The 19,732-nt window shown below is 44.3% G+C and overlaps 2 protein-coding genes across 2 annotated transcripts; both read left to right on the top strand.

The window, feature by feature from the left end:
• The first annotated feature begins 2,302 nt into the window (after positions 1-2,302).
• Positions 2,303-3,635, top strand: LOC103722921 (small heat shock protein, chloroplastic). Its single transcript, XM_008813654.3, has 2 exons — positions 2,303-2,723; positions 2,820-3,635. The coding sequence occupies exons 1-2, from the start codon at positions 2,459-2,461 to the stop codon at positions 3,263-3,265; spliced, it is 711 nt and encodes a 236-aa protein (XP_008811876.1). The 5' UTR covers positions 2,303-2,458; the 3' UTR covers positions 3,266-3,635.
• Positions 3,636-16,946: 13,311 nt separating this feature from the next.
• On the top strand, positions 16,947-18,506 carry LOC103722926 (NAC domain-containing protein 43-like). Its single transcript, XM_008813660.2, has 3 exons — positions 16,947-17,149; positions 17,247-17,527; positions 17,618-18,506. Exons 1-3 carry the CDS (start codon positions 16,978-16,980, stop codon positions 18,251-18,253), a joined length of 1,089 nt encoding a protein of 362 aa, XP_008811882.2. The 5' UTR covers positions 16,947-16,977; the 3' UTR covers positions 18,254-18,506.
• Positions 18,507-19,732: the final 1,226 nt, after the last annotated feature.

Raw genomic sequence — 19,732 nt, 5'->3', positions numbered from 1 at the left:
AGAAGGCTAAGACCAGCAGGACGAGACCAGAAGGCTGAGCTGACCTCAGAAGGCCGGCCTCGTCATCTATATGCTGCGGCCATGCCCTGCAGCAGCCTTACCGCACCATGTTTTACTTGCCGGCCACGCCACGACATATTAATCAGGAACCATACTCTGCTACGACTGTCAACGCCTCATCATTCCCAAGAATGTACTGCACTGTGCGCCTCAAGCAAGCTCTGGCTGCACGCCATCTCCTCCCATGATGGGAACGGGCCATCCACGGCAACTCATTACTTCCACGCCCACGTCCAATCATGACGGTAACCCATTAATTCGCCCAGTCACATCACAGGTAACCCTGCCACTCTCCCTATAAAAGGGGAGCTTCTCCCTCTAAAAAGGGGGCTGGAGGCTTCTTCCTCCCAAGGGAATTTTTCGGACTTCACATACAGTCCCTCTCTCTTCTCCAAAATTAAGCCCCCCTCTGACTTAGGCATCGGAGGGCCGGCGCCGGAAAAGCCCGGCCACCGGCTTCTTGCAGGCCCCCCACGGAGGACGCCGCCCGCCGACGGATCGCCGCCCGCCAGTGTTCGCCGGAGCTCCTCCTTCTCCTCGGTTCGCGGCCGCCCCCGGGTCCAATTTCCAGCAACAGTATGTTACGAGCTATTTTCTACATTACAAATCCTGTTGTGTAGATTGAGTATAGTCTCTTTTAGAAGACCGTGGGAATTGGTGTTTGCCTTTATTATGATTGTATTTTGAAGCAGCTTCTTTTTCCTTGTGCACACTGGAATGGGAAAGAACTTCCGTTGGCAAGTTAATTAGATTTTCAGATCATCCTTCCTGCGCCCACTGTAAAAATCTTGCAAGGTATAACCTGCTATTTTCAATCTTCTGCTCAGTTTTGACATTTCAGCCTTTAGATTTTGCCAATATGTTTAAATCATGAGCTTACAAAACTCTATTGTCAATAGGCACCAAATTAACTAGTTGATAATGTGGCGTGTGCTAATTCATCATAAGATCTTAATATTAACACCCATCCTTCAAATGCATATGTTATTATACTGCTGCAAAGGAAATATGTTATTGTGAATAAAATATGAACTTAAAAAACAACCTGCATAACCTAACAAGTTTGAGAGATACGAATAAGCAATATCAGCTCTTTTTTTCCTCTCTTTATATATAGACTACCATACAAGTATATGCAATACACGTTTATTGAAAAAGATAATAATGAATAAATATTATGATTTTGAACAAAAGATATAACACCGAACAAAAATAACAGGTAATATTAAATAAACTTTAAAATAGGATTTAGTAGTTAGATATGGAATGTGAAATCAAAAGAAAAAATTGAGGCCAGCGGGTGGTGTGGGCGATAACTAACCGCTGCTCAGGGATATTCGGGCTATGGTATATAAGGGGATGACCGTTCAGGCAAAGCATGTGTAATGTGAGGCCAACGGCTGCAAATTGGGTAGCCTCTTACGTGGTTAACCATTCTGGAGAGACTCTTTGGCTGGGAGAGGACCTACCCGAAATGCTCCGAAAATTGTTATTTTGTGACTTTTTTGGATGTATCTGTACCCGCCATATATGATACATCCACTTTAGCAAAAAAATAATAATAATTCAAATGAGTTATCTTTGTACTTTTTTTTCCAAAAATAATTATAATAAAGTTATTTTGTGAACTACAAAATATATCTCCCTTGAGCAAATTTCACCGGCCCAAAGGGATCCACCAACGCTCTTTTTTTTAATATAGTGTGTGTAATTATAAGATAGGGATGCGGTAACTTTATTCAATTACAAATTAATCTTTGTTTGCCTTAGAATTAATCAAACCCATTAAGCATCAAGAAAGCTGCATCTAATTTCGTTGCTAACTAAAGGAAAAAAAAGAAGAAATACATTGAAGTTGAGAATTAATAGACTCAAACTCTAAAATAAAGTAATAAAACAAGAAAATATTTTGAAATTAAGAATTAATAGATGCATCTCCCAAATTTGAGGCGTCAAAGACTTGCATACCCTCCACCGGCCTTGGTTAGGATATTGGCAATGTTGATGAAGCGGTCTTCGCACGAATCCACCGTTGGATCACCCTGCGCACATATCACAAAGCTCTGCGAACTTCTCCATCCATCTTGTACACGGATCTCAAAGCGATCAGTCGGGGACACTTTTGGCTCATTCCCTGACCTCGTGGCCCCACGGTAAAGCCAAGGATCCGTCTCGAATACCCTCGGGCATTCTTGAATGAGCGAGAAGGCATCCGACGTCCTTATCTTGCGATCCAAGTAGAGAACCTTCTCAGGTCTCCCAGGCCCTTCCGGACTCCTCTTTCCCCTGCTTTTATAACCTTCAGCCACTTAGCCTCTGTTTCCCAACAGGCCAAACTCAAGCTTGAATTCAGCAACCAAGCAATCTTCTCGTCCTCAACCTTTGCTTTCTACCAACCATGGCTGCTGCCGCCGCGTCCGCCGTCACAAATCTCATTCCTTCCACTCCCTCGTCGTCCCTTTTCTCCAGGCAGAACTTGAGACCCCACAGGCTCGTGGTATCTTTCCCAATGAAGCACCCTCGTTCCTCCATCGTCGCTTCCGCCGCACCTGAAAACAAGGAAGGCTCCGCCGTCGAGGTGCACGTCGACCAGAACGCCAACAAGAAAGGCGCCGCCGTCGAGCGGCGGCCCCGCCGCTCCACTCTCGACATCTCTCCTTTCGGTAAGCAGCAACAAATCTAATTAAGATTTTTTATAAGTTGCTCGCATACACTTTGGTTTCAAAGTGGTCACAGACTTTTTCGAATACGTTTTGTAGGGATTGTGGATCCGCTGTCGCCGATGAAGACGATGAGGCAGATGCTGGAGACGATGGACCGGATCTTCGAGGACGCGATGTCGTTCCCGGGATCGGGTCGGACGTCGGTGGGGGAGGTGAGGGCGCCGTGGGACATCATGGAGAACGAGAACGAGGTGAAGATGAGGTTCGACATGCCGGGGCTGTCCAAGGAGGAGGTGAAGGTGTCTGTGGAGGATGACGTTCTGGTGATCAGAGGAGAGCACAAGAAGGAGGAGGAGGGAGGAAGCAAAGGAGAGGATACGTGGTGGAGGGGAAGGAGCACGAGCTCGTACGACACCCGGATGCTGCTGCCGGACAACTGCGACAGGGACAAGGTGAAGGCAGAGCTCAAGAACGGGGTGCTGCTGATTACCATCCCCAAGACCAAGGTCGAGCGCAAGGTCATTGACATTAACATCCAGTGAAACGCCTAGTTTTTCTTTAGTTTTCTTTGCGAGTCTATTATATCTTGGTGAACTTCTTATCTTTATGTAAAGAAAAAGAAAGAGAACGGGTTTTTGTTTCTTTGATCTGTTTGGAGTCCATGTTTGTGTTGTTCCATCTTTGTCTACATGTCGAGAAATCATTGGCCGAGGCCTGCAACTCTGGCCTATAGATATTCTAGTGCTGTTGTGCTTTAAGCTGCTCGACCATTGCTAATTATTCAGGTTAGCCTTATATGGTGGGTTCAACCATCTATATGTTTTAGGTCATTATTCAATTATTAAAAGTGCCATGTAATGTTATTTATTATCAGTTTTAATATTAAAAGTACTTTCTCTTGTAAATGTTAAAGTTTTATAGTATTTAATAAAGAGCAATGTTACGTGTGAAAGTTTTATTTGGATAGTTTGTCCTAATTATTCTCGGGTTAAGGAGGTACAATTACAATTGGGATAGCTCGGTCTTGTTGGGGATAATTAGAGACTAGCAATCCCATCCTTTTTATACCACGTATATATTTAAAAATTACCAGTGAAATTCTTTAGTTACCAAATGTAGTCAGCAATATAAGGGATTTGGGTCGCCCGGCCTGCGGGCCCGACTCGCCACAGGGCCGCAGGCCTTGGACGCGCTGGGCCAGGGAAATTCTTTACTTACAAAATTACCAGTGAAATTCTTTACTTACTTTGTTTTGGTGAGATGAGAATAATAAAAAATATTTTACTACAAGTGGCCACCCAAAATCACTTCGGGCGTGTAGAAAGCATGGCAGACTCGGCTCATCCTTTTTTTTTTTTTTGTTGACTGGAAAGGGTCAACTTGGTGACTTGAATGAGTCATGTATTATATATACATATATACCATATATATACATACCCATAATATCTGCATGTATGTATATATGTATGTATCTATATTACATGTGTATATTATGCATGTTTTTTATGAAATCATGATTTCAAATATATTTACATGCGAAAACAAAATCAAAATAGAGGAATAATGTTGTCAAAAAAGCTATCGGACACTGCGGAAGTCAATTATGTTCAAGCTATTTACTCTAAAATATATATACTTTAAATATGAAAAAGAGAAACACTAAATTTTCTTTACTTGATACTTACAGTAAACTAGTCTTCACATATACAGAAAAAGATCACGACCATCTCTCATTGTCCTTGATAGAGAAACAAGATCATGTTTCCGCATCACTTTCTTATCCATCAAGTCTCATAAACTTGGCAATAACTTGGTCTAGTTCGATGATCACTTAGCTAACTTGATTCAATTAAGGTCTCGAGCAAACATAAAATTAAAAAAAAATATCAGGTAATCTTTTTCTGATTCGTTAATTCAATTGAGCCATAAAACCTGCTCTTTTTTAATACTACCCCAACTTTCTTGACTTCTAACTTTGCATCCTTAGTTTCTGACTTGACTCGGCAGAAGTTAGTTCCAATACTTGTATGTCATGAAGTGACCTGAAGAATTCCCGAACATCCACTTATGGGCAACCAAATACAGCTCTTTTTAGGTGAAAAAACATAAGTTAAACATAACTAGAAGTTATATCAACTCCTATTGTCGACAATACCCTTCCAAGATAACCAAAATATATATATCCTAAAATTGCTTATCTAGATTGCATATCTATTTCTCAAGCTAGGTCTTATGTCCTTTAGTAAATATCTAATTGACTTTAAAACTTATTTATTTATTTAGCCAACTAGGCAAGTAGTATCAGAGGTTAGTTGGTTATCTCAATACTTAAAATAGCAACTAAAATGAAGTCATAGTACATGTATAAACATCTTATTCAAAAATTTTATACCTTTTACTTGGGGCTCCAAAAAAACATTTTTTTCTTTATTAACCTCCTCTCTTAAGTGGGCGACCACTCGGCCCAGCGGGCAAACATGCCGGGCTCCGGCTCCGCGCACCTGCTGACGCCTTTCGAAGCACTTTCACGTATGAACTGAAGTCGTCTTGCGTCACTCGTTTCTTTCTCATTTCAGTGCTCGCCATTTTTCATCTTCCGTAGGGGCCTTGACCATCGCTTTATGTTGACCAATTATTCAATGGATCTAAAAGCTTATATCTTACCCAAGAGATAAGTATTGGACGTATAAGTTTCTATTTCTATAACCAAATACATAATTGATTTCCTAACTATGACTTAATCGAGACTGATTGGTGGGTCTAGAGTCAATCATCTAATTAAGGGAAACCATAGGGTTAAGCATCTCTGGATTGCATCAATTAACATTTTGACCATGAGTCAACCATCAAATTAAGAGTGAAAGGAATGAGATCTAATCTCTCTCAAAATGCTTCCACTTAAGCCCAATTCTAGTTCCACTACCAGGATGCCCTATTGTCATCTTACCTCCGAGCCATACTTCTCCCCTAATCTTTGAACCACATGTTGTTGGCCACATCTTGAGCATTAGGAGTTGCTTGTGAAAGAATTAGCAGCAACAACAACTGAAAGAAGGACAGGGCCTCATCTTTAAGGCGTCTTTGGGTGTAAGAGAAGTCGGGTCGGGCATTTCGTTGTCCTCAAGTGGCTTGAAGTGAGTTTCCACCATGAGAGAATCCCAATTCGAAAATATAGAAAGTGACTTTGGCTGGCTGGGAGCTGAAAGCACAGGCGTGAGGTGACTTCCTGCCAATTCACTTATAGACAGCATGTCCTTAGAGTTGAAAGCAATAAACCTTTTCTTCTTATTCGGGTAAAGGGAATGCGATAGTATAATTTGTCACTAAGATGTTGAGGGAAAGACCCCCTCACAAGCAGTCCATAGAATGCTGAGCAACATAGGGGTAAACATGGACAGTCAATCTCCAGACGTCAAGCACTAGTAGGTAAACATCAGCAGGCGAAATGGGATAGCTTAAATCTAAGTGATGATGACATGCTACTTGCCCTCGAACCAAATCTTTAAAGAATGCATGTGAGGACCAGGCAGGCATATGCTTTGTCTTATATCGGCTTTGTCTTACAAGACCAAGGAACCAAATAATACCTTCTAACTAGCCTTTTTAGATGAGATCTTGAGTTGTTACAAATGATATCAAAGTAGACTCGACTTGTGGCCCGTATGAACTAGAGAATATTATAATACGGGCCCTTTAGGACTAACAGACCGATAATGGTATTTGTTATTGGATTTAAATAGATCTGAATCCTTAACCTGGCAAGGATGGGTGAGGATGCTAGGGCTCAAATGGAAGAAGTAAGTGAGGATTTATACAGGCGAATGTTTAGTCCCACATCGACTATGCACTAGATAGATCTTAGATACTCATACAAGGCCAAAAACTCAAATAATACTTTTTGATTAGCCTTTTTGGATAAGGAGGTCCTGGGTTGTGACAATGCAGATGCTCCAAGCATGAAATCTAGATGATGACTACATGCAACTCTCCCTCAAACCAAATCTTTAAAGCTGGCAAGTGCTCCACAACATAGACTATATATCCATACCCAAGTAAATTGTAGCTCTGCCATGGAAAGTAACAATGCTTGTGCATGACATTCTCTGGCCTCCATCATTGTACCATGCTAAATGTAGATAACTTAGATAGACTACGTACCACGCTAAACGTAGATAACTAAGATAGGCTAGCCCCTGCATCTACCACACACTATCAATGCCTAATAATAATGGAGAGCAATCAAGCTAGAAAGGATGGGCAATTAGGTTTTCTTTGGTCTTGGATACTAGGGCAATCAAAGTATATCAAATATCTCATTTTGTATAATACTAGTCAAGACATGGCATCAGCATGTGAATCTACCTTATATTAGTATTACAAAGATAATAAAGTTATGTTTAATATTTGATATGATACCCAGCCCAGCTAATAAGAAATAAGGCTAAGTCCATTTGATTAGTTCAGATGTTCAAGTTGGAGTAGGAGATGAGAAAAAAAAAGATAGCGCCATTAAGGATATGTTTATATGGCATGGACAATTTATGACAATTGTATTTTAATTTTCCTTTTGTTTATTTCGTGATTTGCATTCATATACTTCCAGGATATATTTTGTACATGCTTGGAGGTATACTTTTTGAGCCATCAACCTCAAACCCTCTCTTTTAATATCTTTTAGAGGAGTAAGATGCCTATAGTTATTTCCAGCCGCTCGTTATATATATATATATATATATATATATATATATATATATATATATATATATATATATATATATATATATATATATATATATAGAGAGAGAGAGAGAGAGAGAGAGAGAGAGAGAGAGAGAGAGAGAGCGAGAGAGAGAGAGTTCTAGTAGTGTTTCCAGATTCATTAGCTATTTAGAGATTTTAGAACTTTAGTGATTAAACTAAATACAATATTGTGCTTTGGTTTGATATGGATTTGATGTTGGCAGTTGTGCTCAGACTTTGTGGCTAACATAATATTTCATGTTAGAAGAGTGGATTGCTTTTATTTTAAGAGCCACAATCAATTTTTTTGTTTAAAATAGCATATATGTTGTCGTCGTCATCATTATTAAGTTGTTATATAGGATTGAGGTATTGCATACTTTATGGAACCTCACCCGCTAAGATATGTAGCCGTGCAACATAAGCTAGCCCAACTTGTGCAGTGAGTTTGGGATGTAATACTTACCAAAATTGCTATAGAGTCGAACCATAAAGAAAGCATATTAACACCGCTAATAATACTCACCAAAAACACTCAAAAGTTCAATTCTATTTATACTATGATGAAAAGGTAAGAGTACATGAGGTATACCTAGTGGAGGTTTTCTATGGCTCTGGCCTTTTCAAATTTGCATTGTAAAAGGATAATTACAAACGACATTTCATAATTAGTCAAGTAGGATTTCCAGCTTATTTGGCAAGTATTTCTTGAAGAAAAAAAAAAAGAAAAATTAACTATAAAGATGACAAATGCTTTTAGTTTAAGTGATTGTGAAATATTGTTCTTATGAATAAGTCGAACTACATTAACAGTAGGAGATCCTTAATAAATTGGCCTCAACTTCCTCATCCAACCTCCAATCGATACCATTCATGTTGCACTGAAATGACAACTCTGATGATGGACATGACAAAAGTGGATCCATCTTGAATTTCTACTTGTAATACTTTTGGTGGATTTGAAACTTGTTGGTATCCTCAACACATACGAGAGGCAAGTGATACACCATGTGCATGTTTAGTCATCACTTGAAGCTCCATATAAATCCCCTTGGATACTTTTGGACTACACATACTTTCCAATACTCAGCTCTAATTTCGAATTAATTGGGATCAGCTACATGAATCCTTTTCCTCCATTTCTCTTTGTTTATAGAGCAACACCTTTTATAATAGAAAATAATGTGTTTCTAAAAATAGTTTATATATATAGAGCAAAAATAATTGCTCTCTAAAAAACATATAGATCTATATATAGTGGTAGAAAATGTACCCAAAATTTTTCTTTTTGCCCTGGCAACTTTATTTTCATCAGAATTTTTCACTAAATGTTTAGCAATAATGCCTGTTAGAGCAGAAAAAGGGGTTGCATCCCCCAAGAGGTATTGTCCGCTTTGGGAAGGCCTTCCGTCTTTTCAGGACTGAAAATATCCCTCACGGCTTTGTCCAAAAGGTGCCTTCTGAGAGAAAAGGGATAGAGACTCCTTATAAGCACAATCTTTTTCACTACTCAAGTAGTATGTGACTAAAAGTTTGTGGCCTTTAGCAGGAGGCCAGGAAGGGAGATGGGTCTGGGGGGAGGAGAGGGCTTACGATCCATGGTTGGTTACTAACCGGTTCGGTTTCCGACGGGCACCGGTGTCGGCGAATCGGAGGAAGGAGGTGAACGAGCCCAAGGTACGGAAGAGCTTGGTGCCCACATCCCCACCCCCGGGTCAGGTGTGAAGGGGGATGGGTCGTCTTCTTCGACCTCCCCGGCGGATCTCGAGGGGTGGCAGAAGCCGATCAAGGTGGCTCGTCGGCGGACGCCGGAGAAGGAAGTCTCTGTAGCAGTGGGCGGGTCCACGGGCGGTCCGAGTCAACTCGCGCTTGGACCCGGGTCGGGAGTCGAGTTGGGCGAGAGCTCTGGCAGCCGGGCCAACAACGACCTGGGCCGGGCTACGGATAGGCCCATTCCCAGTAGTGGGTAGTGTTCGGGCTGGCCGGGCCCGAGCCCGTCGAAACGAGCGAGGAGCACACCCAAGGCGGCGGGCCAAGCGATGGGAGGCCCGTCCAACCCCAAAGGAGGGACGGTGCCATCTGCGGCGAAGGCAGGGCGGCCGGGGGCTAGTTTCCGACGGAGGTGCAAAAGCTCCCCCCCGCCCCTTGCGACGGCACGCGGTTGACCTCCCCGGAGGGAGCAGGTGCACAGAGGTGGGAGCTTCGGTCTGCGACTGTCCGGGGAGGCGGAGTCGGTTGGAAGGCGCTCGACCCCGATACTATTCGCAGCGGCGAGCTCATCCGAGCTGGAGGCGGCGGGATCGCATGGTGCCGACAATGCTCCGATGGGGGAGAGCCATGGCGAAGCAGGTAGCGGCGACAGACCGGGTGCGGGGGCAGAGGGTGCAGCCGGTATGGGGGAACACTCCAAGATCAGTGCGTGCCATATGGCATGGGGCACAGTGGCTCTGTCTGTGAATTGGGAATGGGGAAAAAGGCTGTGAGTGATTTATGTTTTCCCAAGCGCCTGGATGGTCTCAATATAGAGTCAAGAGGGGGGATGACAGAAGGCCTTGCGGCAACAGTGGAAGCTACTGGAGACTTACCGTGCCATTTGGCACAACTCGATGATGGAAGGGCTCACCATCGAATAGTGTCTCAGATGAAGGTTGCAGCTCAGGGAGCGAGGTCTGCAGGTTTGGAGAGTGGAGGGGCTATTGAAGACGCGGTGTTCCATGATTGCAGCCCTGGGGTAGGGGGTTGTGATGTGTCCTTAGGTGACCAATGAAGGTCATCTTATGGAATTGTCGTGGCGCGGGGAAGCCTTCTTTTGCTCCGGCTTTCCGTAGGATTGTGCAGCAGCATAGTCCGGATATATGTGTGTTGTTTGAGACCCGACTATCGGGGAGGAGTCTACAGAAGGCTAGGAGAGCGGTTCCTCGTTCGTGGGAATTTTATGCAGTGGAGTCCCAGGGGTTGTCGGGTGGCATCATTGTCACTTGGGCGCAGGGCTCTTGTAGGTTGGATGTGTTCCATATATGTAACCAGGAGGTGGTTATAGTGATTTTGGAAGGTAGTAGGGTTTCATAGGTCCTTGCTGCAATGAATGCTAGTACTGACTTCAGGGAGAGACGGATATTGTGGGAGGAGGTGTCTCAGTTGATTAATCAGGGGTATCCTATGATGGTGGCTGGTGACTTCAACTGTATTGTTGATCCTCAGGAGAAGATGGGGGGAGGCCTTTCTCATATGAGAGGAAGGTAAAGGAGTTCCAAGATTTTTTGACATCAAATGGTTTGACAGATCTGAGGTTCTCGAGCTCTAGGTTTACATGGTGTAACAATCAGCAGGGCCAGGCTAGAGTATGGGAGAGAATTGATAGAGCTTGCGCGACCGCTGGGTGGGTTCAGTGCTTCCCGGATTATCGTGTGAGCCACTTACCCACGATTGCATCGGATCATAGTCCGTTATTGGTGAGTACAGACACTTATATTCCAGTTCGGCCTCCCTTCAGATTTGAGAAGATTTGGCTATGTTATCCGAGATCATGGGAGATGATGAGGGAGGCATGGAGTGCACCAGTTAGAGGAGATGCTATGTAACGGATGTCTCGTAGATTGGAGTTGACGAGGAGACGACTGAGGAGGTGGAACCGTGAGGAGGTGAGAGATATTTCAGGAGGATTGAGGAGTCTGAGAAGGCTATCGCTAGGTTACAGGCTCAGGAGGACCAGAGGGGGGGCCTAGCAGATAAGGAGATGGGGGAGCTCAGATCACTACTAGCACTGCATGACGGCCTTCTCAGACAGCAGGAGACATTTTGGAAACAAAAATCGAAGGTGCAGTGGATTATGGAGGGGGACAGAAATACTAGATTTTTCCACCAGGCGACAGTTATCAGGAGGCACCAGAACAGAATTAGAGTTATTCGGGATGAGGAAGGGCAGCTGTCGGAGGATCCAGAGATGATTCAGAGGGTTATGGAGAGCTTCTTCAGGGCTAGATGGACAGAACAGCCCACGGGTGGAGGCCCAGCGGATATACCTTTGCCGTTGGTTGGGGTGTCAGAGGAGGAGACAGCAGTATTGATCCGACCGATTTCGAAGGGGGAGATTAGAGAGGCAGTGAGGTCCCTAACGGGGGACAAGGCTCCAGGGCCGGATGGCTTCCCACCTTTATTTTTTCAGAGATATTGGATGATAGTAGGACGAGATGTGACGGCGGCTATACAGCAGTTTTTTTGCACAGCAGTGATGGCAGCAGATTGGCAGAGGACTTTCATTACCTTAATTCCGAAGCGGTAGGACGCCACGGAGCCGAATCATTTTCGTTCGATCAGCCTTTGTACGACCTTGTACAAGGCTACGGCGAAGATCCTTGCTGTCAGGTTGAGGGCTGTTCTTCCTAGGCTTATTAGCCCGGAGCAGGGAGCTTTTTTGGAGGGGCGGAGCATATCTGATAATGTGCTTATTGCCCAGGAGTTCATGTTTGATCTCGGTAGGGCTCCGGTGAAGAGGAGCTTGATGGGGATCAAGCTTGACATGGAGAGGGCCTATGATAGGGTGAGATAGGATTTCTTGTAGCAGTCCTTGCAGGGGTTCGGATTTCATGAGACTTGGATCAGATGGGTGATGGGCTGCGTGCGTGTCCCTTCCTTTGCTATCTTGGTGAACGGGACGTCGTCCTGTTTCTTTCTGTCTTCAGGAGGGTTGCGTCAGGGATGCCCCCTATCTCCCCTATTATTCATTATGTGCTCAGATGCACTGTCTAGAGCCTTACGACGGGCAGTGGTCAGTCAGGAGTTGGAGGTTTATAGGCCGACGGTGAGGGCTCCTCCGATATTCCACTTGCTTTTTGCTGATGATTGTTTGCTCCTGGCCAGGTCGTCGCGGCAGATGGCCCGGGTTATCCGCCATATTATTCAGGATTACTGTGCAGCATCAGGACAGAGGGTCAATTTGACCAAGTCAGCTGTTATTTTCACCCCGAAGACCAAGGTAGTGGTGAGGCGGTCTATATTGGAGATCCTAGGGGTGGGAGAGCAGGAGGGCATGATGACATATTTGGGGTCCCTCTGTCCGGTCAGCGGTTGCGGCATAGGGACTGTACATCTTTGGAGCTCAGTATCAGACGCAGATTAGAGGGGTGGCAGATGCATACACTATCTATGATGGGTAGGATTATTCTGGTTCGATCAGTTCTTACCTCAGTTCCCATTTACCTACTCTCCAATACTCTCATTCCAGTTACAGTCCTGAGGTCCCTTGAGCAGTTATTCAGGAACTTTATTTGGGGGAGGTGCAGGGGCAGAGGTGGAGTCCATTTATTGGCATGGGATGTGGTGTGCCAGTCGACTAGCTACGAAGGTATGGGGGTACAGTCCCTGGTGGCGATGCGGGAGGCCCTAGCAGCTAGACATGCAGTCAGATTAGTGCTCGAGCTCGAGAGTATGTGGTCCTCGCTGATGAGGGCCAAGTATGGCGCCTTGGTTCCCGGGGCGCGAGCTGGCCGCCACCACTCACCGATCTGGAGGGAGATATGTACTAGAGCAGTGGTGGTGCTTCCAGAGACCAGATGGGTCATAGGTGACGGCCGATCTATTGATGTGCTGGAGGATAGCTGGGCGACCGAGCTGCCGATCTGTTGCATGCCGACCATGGTGGACTCGATGAGATTAGCAGGCTGCAGAGTTAGCAAGCTGTTGACTTCTGAGGGGGGTCGATGGAGGGAGGCGATGATCCGGGAGGTTTTTGGGGAGCAACTGGCGGAGTCGGTTTTGTCTCTTACGGTTCCCAGCGGGGGCGGGGGGGGCGACAGGCTAGTATGGGTCCCGACGGGACGGACGAGGGTTCGTGCTAGAGACCTTTATGCCTTGATTGGTAGGGAGCCAGCTCGTCAGATTGAGGGTGGTTGGATATGGAGGTTGCGGATTCATCCGCGGGTGGCTTTACTCATCTGGAAGGTGGCCGGGACTACCTTCCTACGAGGAGCTTGTTAGTCCGGCGTGGCATGGCGGTTTCTTAGTGCTGTGAGGAGTGTGCAGATATTGAGGAGACGACCGAGCATGTTCTTTTGTAGTGCCCCAAAGCCAGAGAGATATGGAGGAGGTCTCCGGTCCTACTACCCGACTCGATAGTCTCTGTGCAGGATATGGTTCAGATGTTGAGAGTCTCCATGCAGAGTCCCCGATCTACTGAGATAGGGATTTTGGTGGCATACTTGTCCTACCACATCTGGTTGGATAGGAATGCCGGCCTATTTGAGAGGAGGAGGTCATCCCCGAGGAGGGTGGTGGACAGAGCGACGCTATATGCGAGGGAGGTTTTTGCGGCTACCATTGGTTTTTCTTCTAAGATAGTCAGGGACATCTGGGGTACTTTCCACGCTGCTTCAGCGCCCCGGTTTGCCTTTGTTTCTTGGGTACCCCCACCCCTTGGCTATCTCAAAGTAAATTTTGACGGCAGTCGGTCACTGGATGGCGTGGCTAGAGAGGTTGGATTTGTGATCAGGGACCACCTTGGTAGGATGATAGCAGCAGGAGGGCGGCGCACGCCAGGACTCACAGTGGTCGGGGCAGAGCTGCGGGCTGCTTGGGAGGGCAAATCCTACGCGTGGCAGGTATTTGGAGTGGAGCGGGTCTGCCTTGAGGGAGACTCATTTGTGGTTATCGACTGGTTACGAGGGACGGATCGATTTGGGGATGGTCACCCTCTCATTCGGGAGACTCGTAGGGTGGCGTGGGTGATGAGCGATGTCCAGATAGGGCACGTGTTCAGGGAGGCGAACAGGGCTGCAGACTGGATCGCCTCTTTTGTTGCCCGGCATTCCGGAAATTTTTGTTGGACGTCTGTAGCAGACGTTCATCCTGATTTACAACTTTTACTTTCCCGCAATTTAGCAGGTTGTACTCACGTTAGAGTTATATGAGATGAGTAGCCGCTTTTACCAAAAAAAAAGAAAAAAAAAGAAAAAAAAAAAAGGGGTTTGCGGCCCCTTTACATTCCTAACAATGCCTATAGAAGTTTTTTTACACCACTCCTTAATAATTCTTTAGTGGCAATTTTTTACCACTAAAAGTATATATTGTTGTGGCCAGTTAAAATTTGACATGCGTAAACCGATATTGGATTATGACACGAGAGTAGTCATCATAACATTTAAAAATGCTAGCCAACTTGTTGGTGTCGCTAGCCTTTCTTCTAGAACATAAATAAATATATAGTTTTCGTCAAGCAAGCAAGTGAAAGAAAAAACAAAGATATTAACATTATATCTTATCATTTTTTATTTTTAAGAAATGTGTTTTGTTGGTAATTTTTGGAAGTGCTGTTTTCAGAATGCAGAATATATATACAATATCTGCAGCCATCTGTTTGATTATACAATTATACTAAGATGTGCAAGTCTCAAAATTAGAGTAATTTTTTCTTTAATAATTTACATTTCAGGTGATGTTGTTGGTGAACGGACCTACCCAGCATCCTTAATCAATAACATAAGACAGAATGTACAGCAGCACGCACAAGAATGGAAGCCTTGTTCGTTATCCCTATGATTTGCCTCTACCAGCAGTTGAGGTGATATTCCATGACGTGGTAGGGCCCGTGATGGAGCAATGCTTCCGAACTCCAATGTTTCTTTCTCTCTCTGGGTATGTGTGTGTAGTTGTTGTTGCGGGGGTTGCAAGAAAAAACCGACACTCCAGAAAAAGAGGTGATACCGGTGTATATATACCGACGCTAGATAGAAGTGAAAGTAATTTTATCTCTAATGTCAAAATTTATTCAGGCTTTTTAATTATGTCGAAAAAAATAAAACTAACATGAGGCAGCAAAATATAAGATAACGCTTTTAAGCATCGTCGGAGGCCAGGAGTCGTAAACGACCCTTTTAAAAGAATCATCGGAGGCCAAAATAGTAACCTACTGATACTTGGGAGACGATACTTAAAAGTGTAGTCGGAGTTCCCACAACGTCCTGCCAAGTCTTCTTATACAAAAAACCCACTCCCCTAGTAATGGAAATCTAACTGCTCAGAGAGAGAGAGAGAGAGAGAGAGAGAGAGAGAGAGAGAGAGGAGGATAGAAACCCTAGCCCCGAATCCCGCCATTTCCGAGGCCGCGGAGGCGATCCACGTCCCAGAGGCCAATCTCGCCGGCGAGAAGCACCCCTATTTCATGCAGATCCAGTCGGATACACACCCGACAGTAGGGGAGGCGCTGGTGAAGCTGGCCGTGAAGATAAAGAAGTCGGCAAGCGAGGCCAAGGACTGGGCGGTGGGAGGCGAAGGTAAAGGAGGAGGACGACGCGGGATGAGGAGAAGGACGATGCAGGATGAGGACTGGGCAGCGGAAGAAGAAGGTGGAGGGCGGCAGCATCTCGAGCTTCATCAACCGATTTTGACAGTAGCTCAAGCTTCAGATTTGGATGAGGAACCTAGATGAGCTTCAGATTGCTTTAGATTGGGGACGAGCTTCATCAACCGTCTCTTTTCTTCTTTTTTGTTGGTAAATTTTGTAAATTTGTAAATGGAAAAGAAATATCCTTAGATTGGGGATGTATTTAAGGGGTTGTAAATTTGTAATTTGTAAGTGGAACCTCGATGGGGTTAAGGGATCTTTTACAGTTTATTATAATTTGTAAAATAAACATAGATTATATGTAATTTATTGTAATTTATAAAAAAAGATATTATTAGGTTTTCCAAGTTTGAATGTTTTGAGTTTATAAGCGCCTGGGCTTGAATTTTCTAAGCATGATTATGCTTCTTCATTGACAATAGACTCCCAATTCTTAAAAGCATTTTATATATGGAGTTGCTCAGCAAAGACCGATGCTTATTAGCATTGGCGGACTCCAAAATAGGTCGATACTTATAAGTGTCAGCATAGCTTCTGTTTTCTACTGACGTTTTCAAAAAATGTTGGCTAAAAACTTTTTCACTTCTATCTATCCCACACTTTTGCGACGCTTTTGAAAACGACGCCAAAATTACTGGCTTTTATAAGCATCGGTACAAACTCTAAAAAGCACTGAAAAAAATTATTATTATTATTATTATTATTATTATTATTATTATTATTATTATTATTTTGTAGTGCGAGTGATGATGCTAATTAAAAGTGAGAATTCTTCCAGCGTTTTGAGGTAGTTCCGAGTGTGTATATTCTGGAGAATTTTGAGGTGGGGCTTGATGGTTTTTCATGTAGCTTTTCCTTGCCAATGCTACCTCTCCATCTCATTTCCCCCCACTCGATCCGTTCGGATCACAGCCCCATCTCTCTCTCCCTCTCTTCAACTCTTGGTAGGTGGCTATTGTCCATTCCAACGAAACTAACCCCACTAAGAAGTACGCCAAGAACAATGGAAAAATAGCACCTTTCTCCTTTCCTCAATTTTTTTTCTACATGCCATTTAACAACAATATAAATATCCTACTTGGCCTACACCTTTCTTCCCATCAAGGTGCTCTTCTTCCTTCTCAACTTAAGGTTACTAACTTCTTGTTCCCACTTGTAACCAGGAGACACAGAGAGATGAGCATCTTAGCGAACGGTCATTCCTGCGTTCCACCGGGCTTTCGCTTCCATCCAACCGAGGAGGAGCTCTTGAACTATTATTTGAAGAAGAAGGTGGCTTGCGAGAAGATAGACTTGGATGTCATACGTGACATCGATCTCAATAAGATAGAACCATGGGACATCCAAGGTATCATCATGATCCATATCCACTGTTCACTTCCTACATCAATTATTCAAACTCATGTCCCCATAGTGATTCCTCTAGATGCCATTGAAATCCACAGACAACTGCAAAATAGGGTCAGCCCCACAAAACGAATGGTACTTCTTCAGTCACAAGGACAAGAAGTATCCAACAGGCATGCGCGCTAACCGAGCGACGGCAGCCGGGTTCTGGAAAGCCACTGGCCGTGATAAGGTCATCTACGCCGCCAGCTTCAAACGGATTGGCATGAGGAAGACACTGGTCTTTTACAAAGGCAGAGCCCCCCATGGCTTGAGATCCGACTGGATCATGCATGAATATAGACTTGACCACCCCCTTTATACCAACTCCTCTTCCAACGTGAGCCTCCTTTCGTTTTATTTCATGATCCTGATCACTTGGCCAGTACCATAAAATATAATGAATATGGTAACGTTTCTTGTGATTTAGGACTGTAGCCCTGCTGGTGAAACAGCACAGGAGGAAGGATGGGTTGTTTGCCGCGTATTCAAGAAGAGAACTTGTCAGACTTCCTTTATTACTCCTCGTAGAAATTTATCTACTGCTAGCGACGCCAGGACCCTGACGTCGCATTCATGCAACGATGAGGCCTTGGACCAAATCCTACAGAACTTGGGAAGATCTTGCAAGCAAGAAAGCAATGCAATCATCAGCATCAACACCATGGAAGACAACAAGGGTTATCTTAGGCCAGTTGAAACTGCCTTAGGTAACATGAAATTTCTCGCTATGGAGAGTCCAATTCTCCCACCACTGCCAGATTTTGCACCAGAAGTTGAGCCTGCCGATCCAATCATGGACATGGACTGGACATCACTGTACTACGAGAATGTATCCCACAGTGGAAGCTACTTGGAGGCACAGAAGCAGCTCCCCTACATTGATGACCCCAGCTTTGAGCTTCTCACTTCGAATGGACAATTCAGCAACTCGCAAGTCTATCGCCTTGGAGTTGGTGACCCATGGACTTTCATGCCATCGGTGCCATCCGTTTCGGACCGCACCAGCTACATGCCGAACGCGTGCTGTAACATCACAACCCAAGAACTTGCTAGAAATATCTAAAAAGTGGATAGAACTACGGTTCTTATCAGTATAGGCATTATTGCAAGATATGAATCTGGTCACCCAACTTAAGTATGTAGACCGTAAACAAGACATGGGAGGATATGGGAATGATATGGCATTATGGAAACCATTATATCCCTGGATCCTGTGTTCTCGTTCTCACTGATGTTGTCGTCGGAAAAGAAAGTTCTGTTAAAGCTAAGAGTTATTGGTCGCTTTTTGTGAGAGAATTATATCATATCATATCATATCATCCCTACTTTTCTCTTAAAACATTGATGTCGTTATCTTTGTTTGTTGTAATAGAAAAGAGATGAGCGTGGCAAGCAAGGGCCCGTAGATTTCGCTCTCAGCCTGAGAATTGGAAAAGTAAGCAAAATCCGCATGGCTTCCAGCTGCTTCTTGAATAATTGCATGGGGAGAAAAGTCCAACCTACCGAAGCTTCGTAGTATGACTACGTAAAGATTACACCATAAGGAATAAAATTACCTACGAGCAATGATGTGATATATCACGTTGGCACATGAGTCTATGAGACCCAAAAATAACAAGCATGTACAATAATATCTAGAATGTGATGACATACTAGTGATGACAGCCAATCCCTTGTAGGATTTTGCAAAACTTTGCAAAAGAGAACTTGGATATGATGTATAGAATTCCAGGGGTACGTACACTCTACATCAAGACTAGTTAAATTTGTTTTTTCACCATAGATCTCTATGGGGGGATTCTCGGTCATAAATCTCTATGTAGACATAAATTGACTGATGGATATTTTCCAGGATCAGGCTTTATAACCCAAAAAACGAGAGAAAGAATGAAGCTGTGTTCATCACCCTAAGATCCAACAGTAAAATATAGCATTTCTTTTATCCTCCTTCCTGCAAAGAGAAGGGAAAATTAGTTTGGCGAAGGTCGTGTCAGTTAAAGCGTCGTTTTCAGGAACTCGTACTCACGAGTAATTACGGCTGGTGGCTATCAGCTTTTGGACATAACTGTTTTCAGAGCTGAGTTGCGAGCGGCATGGACGGGCATTTGTTACGCCCGACAGGCGCTGCAGGCCATCTCCATCATTGTGGAGGGGGACTAAAATCACCAAGATAGGCTAGATCTAGGGGGCCCGAGTGGTTTGGAAGGGGACCACCCCCTGCTGCGTGATATTTGGTCGATGGGCAGAGACGGAGTGGCTCTTGAGGCCAAGCACGTCTTTAGAGAGGCTAACAGTTCTGTGGATTGGATGGCCGCTTATGCGGCTAACCATACAGGTGGTACCCTGTGGACTAAGGTCGAAGATTTGCCTAGGACATTACATGATGTTTTATTTTCTGACTTTGTTGGGTGTGTCTGGTCTTGTGTAGTTTGACATGCCCGCCTTAGCAGAAAAAAAAAGAGAGGGCGTGTCAGTTTACACTTTATGTTTGGCTCCAAACGAAAATATATCTTTAAATGTGAATCTAATAAGAAGAAAAATT

This window comes from Phoenix dactylifera, chromosome 2 (genome assembly GCF_009389715.1).
Source record: "Phoenix dactylifera cultivar Barhee BC4 chromosome 2, palm_55x_up_171113_PBpolish2nd_filt_p, whole genome shotgun sequence".
Classification (NCBI taxonomy): Eukaryota; Viridiplantae; Streptophyta; class Magnoliopsida; order Arecales; family Arecaceae; genus Phoenix; species Phoenix dactylifera.
Note: the sequence above shows the minus strand (reverse complement) of the source record. Positions and strands in the feature narration are given on the sequence as shown.

Excerpts from the sequence above, each read along its gene's own strand:
- LOC103722921 (XM_008813654.3), top strand. The coding sequence starts at position 2,459 with ATGGCTGCTGCCGCCGCGTCCGCCGTCACAAATCTCATTCCTTCCACT. Across the intron at positions 2,724-2,819 it reads TCTCGACATCTCTCCTTTCG|GGATTGTGGATCCGCTGTCG; the intron begins GTAAGCAGCAAC and ends TACGTTTTGTAG.
- LOC103722926 (XM_008813660.2), top strand. The coding sequence starts at position 16,978 with ATGAGCATCTTAGCGAACGGTCATTCCTGCGTTCCACCGGGCTTTCGC. Across the intron at positions 17,150-17,246 it reads AGAACCATGGGACATCCAAG|ACAACTGCAAAATAGGGTCA; the intron begins GTATCATCATGA and ends TGAAATCCACAG. Across the intron at positions 17,528-17,617 it reads ATACCAACTCCTCTTCCAAC|GACTGTAGCCCTGCTGGTGA; the intron begins GTGAGCCTCCTT and ends CTTGTGATTTAG.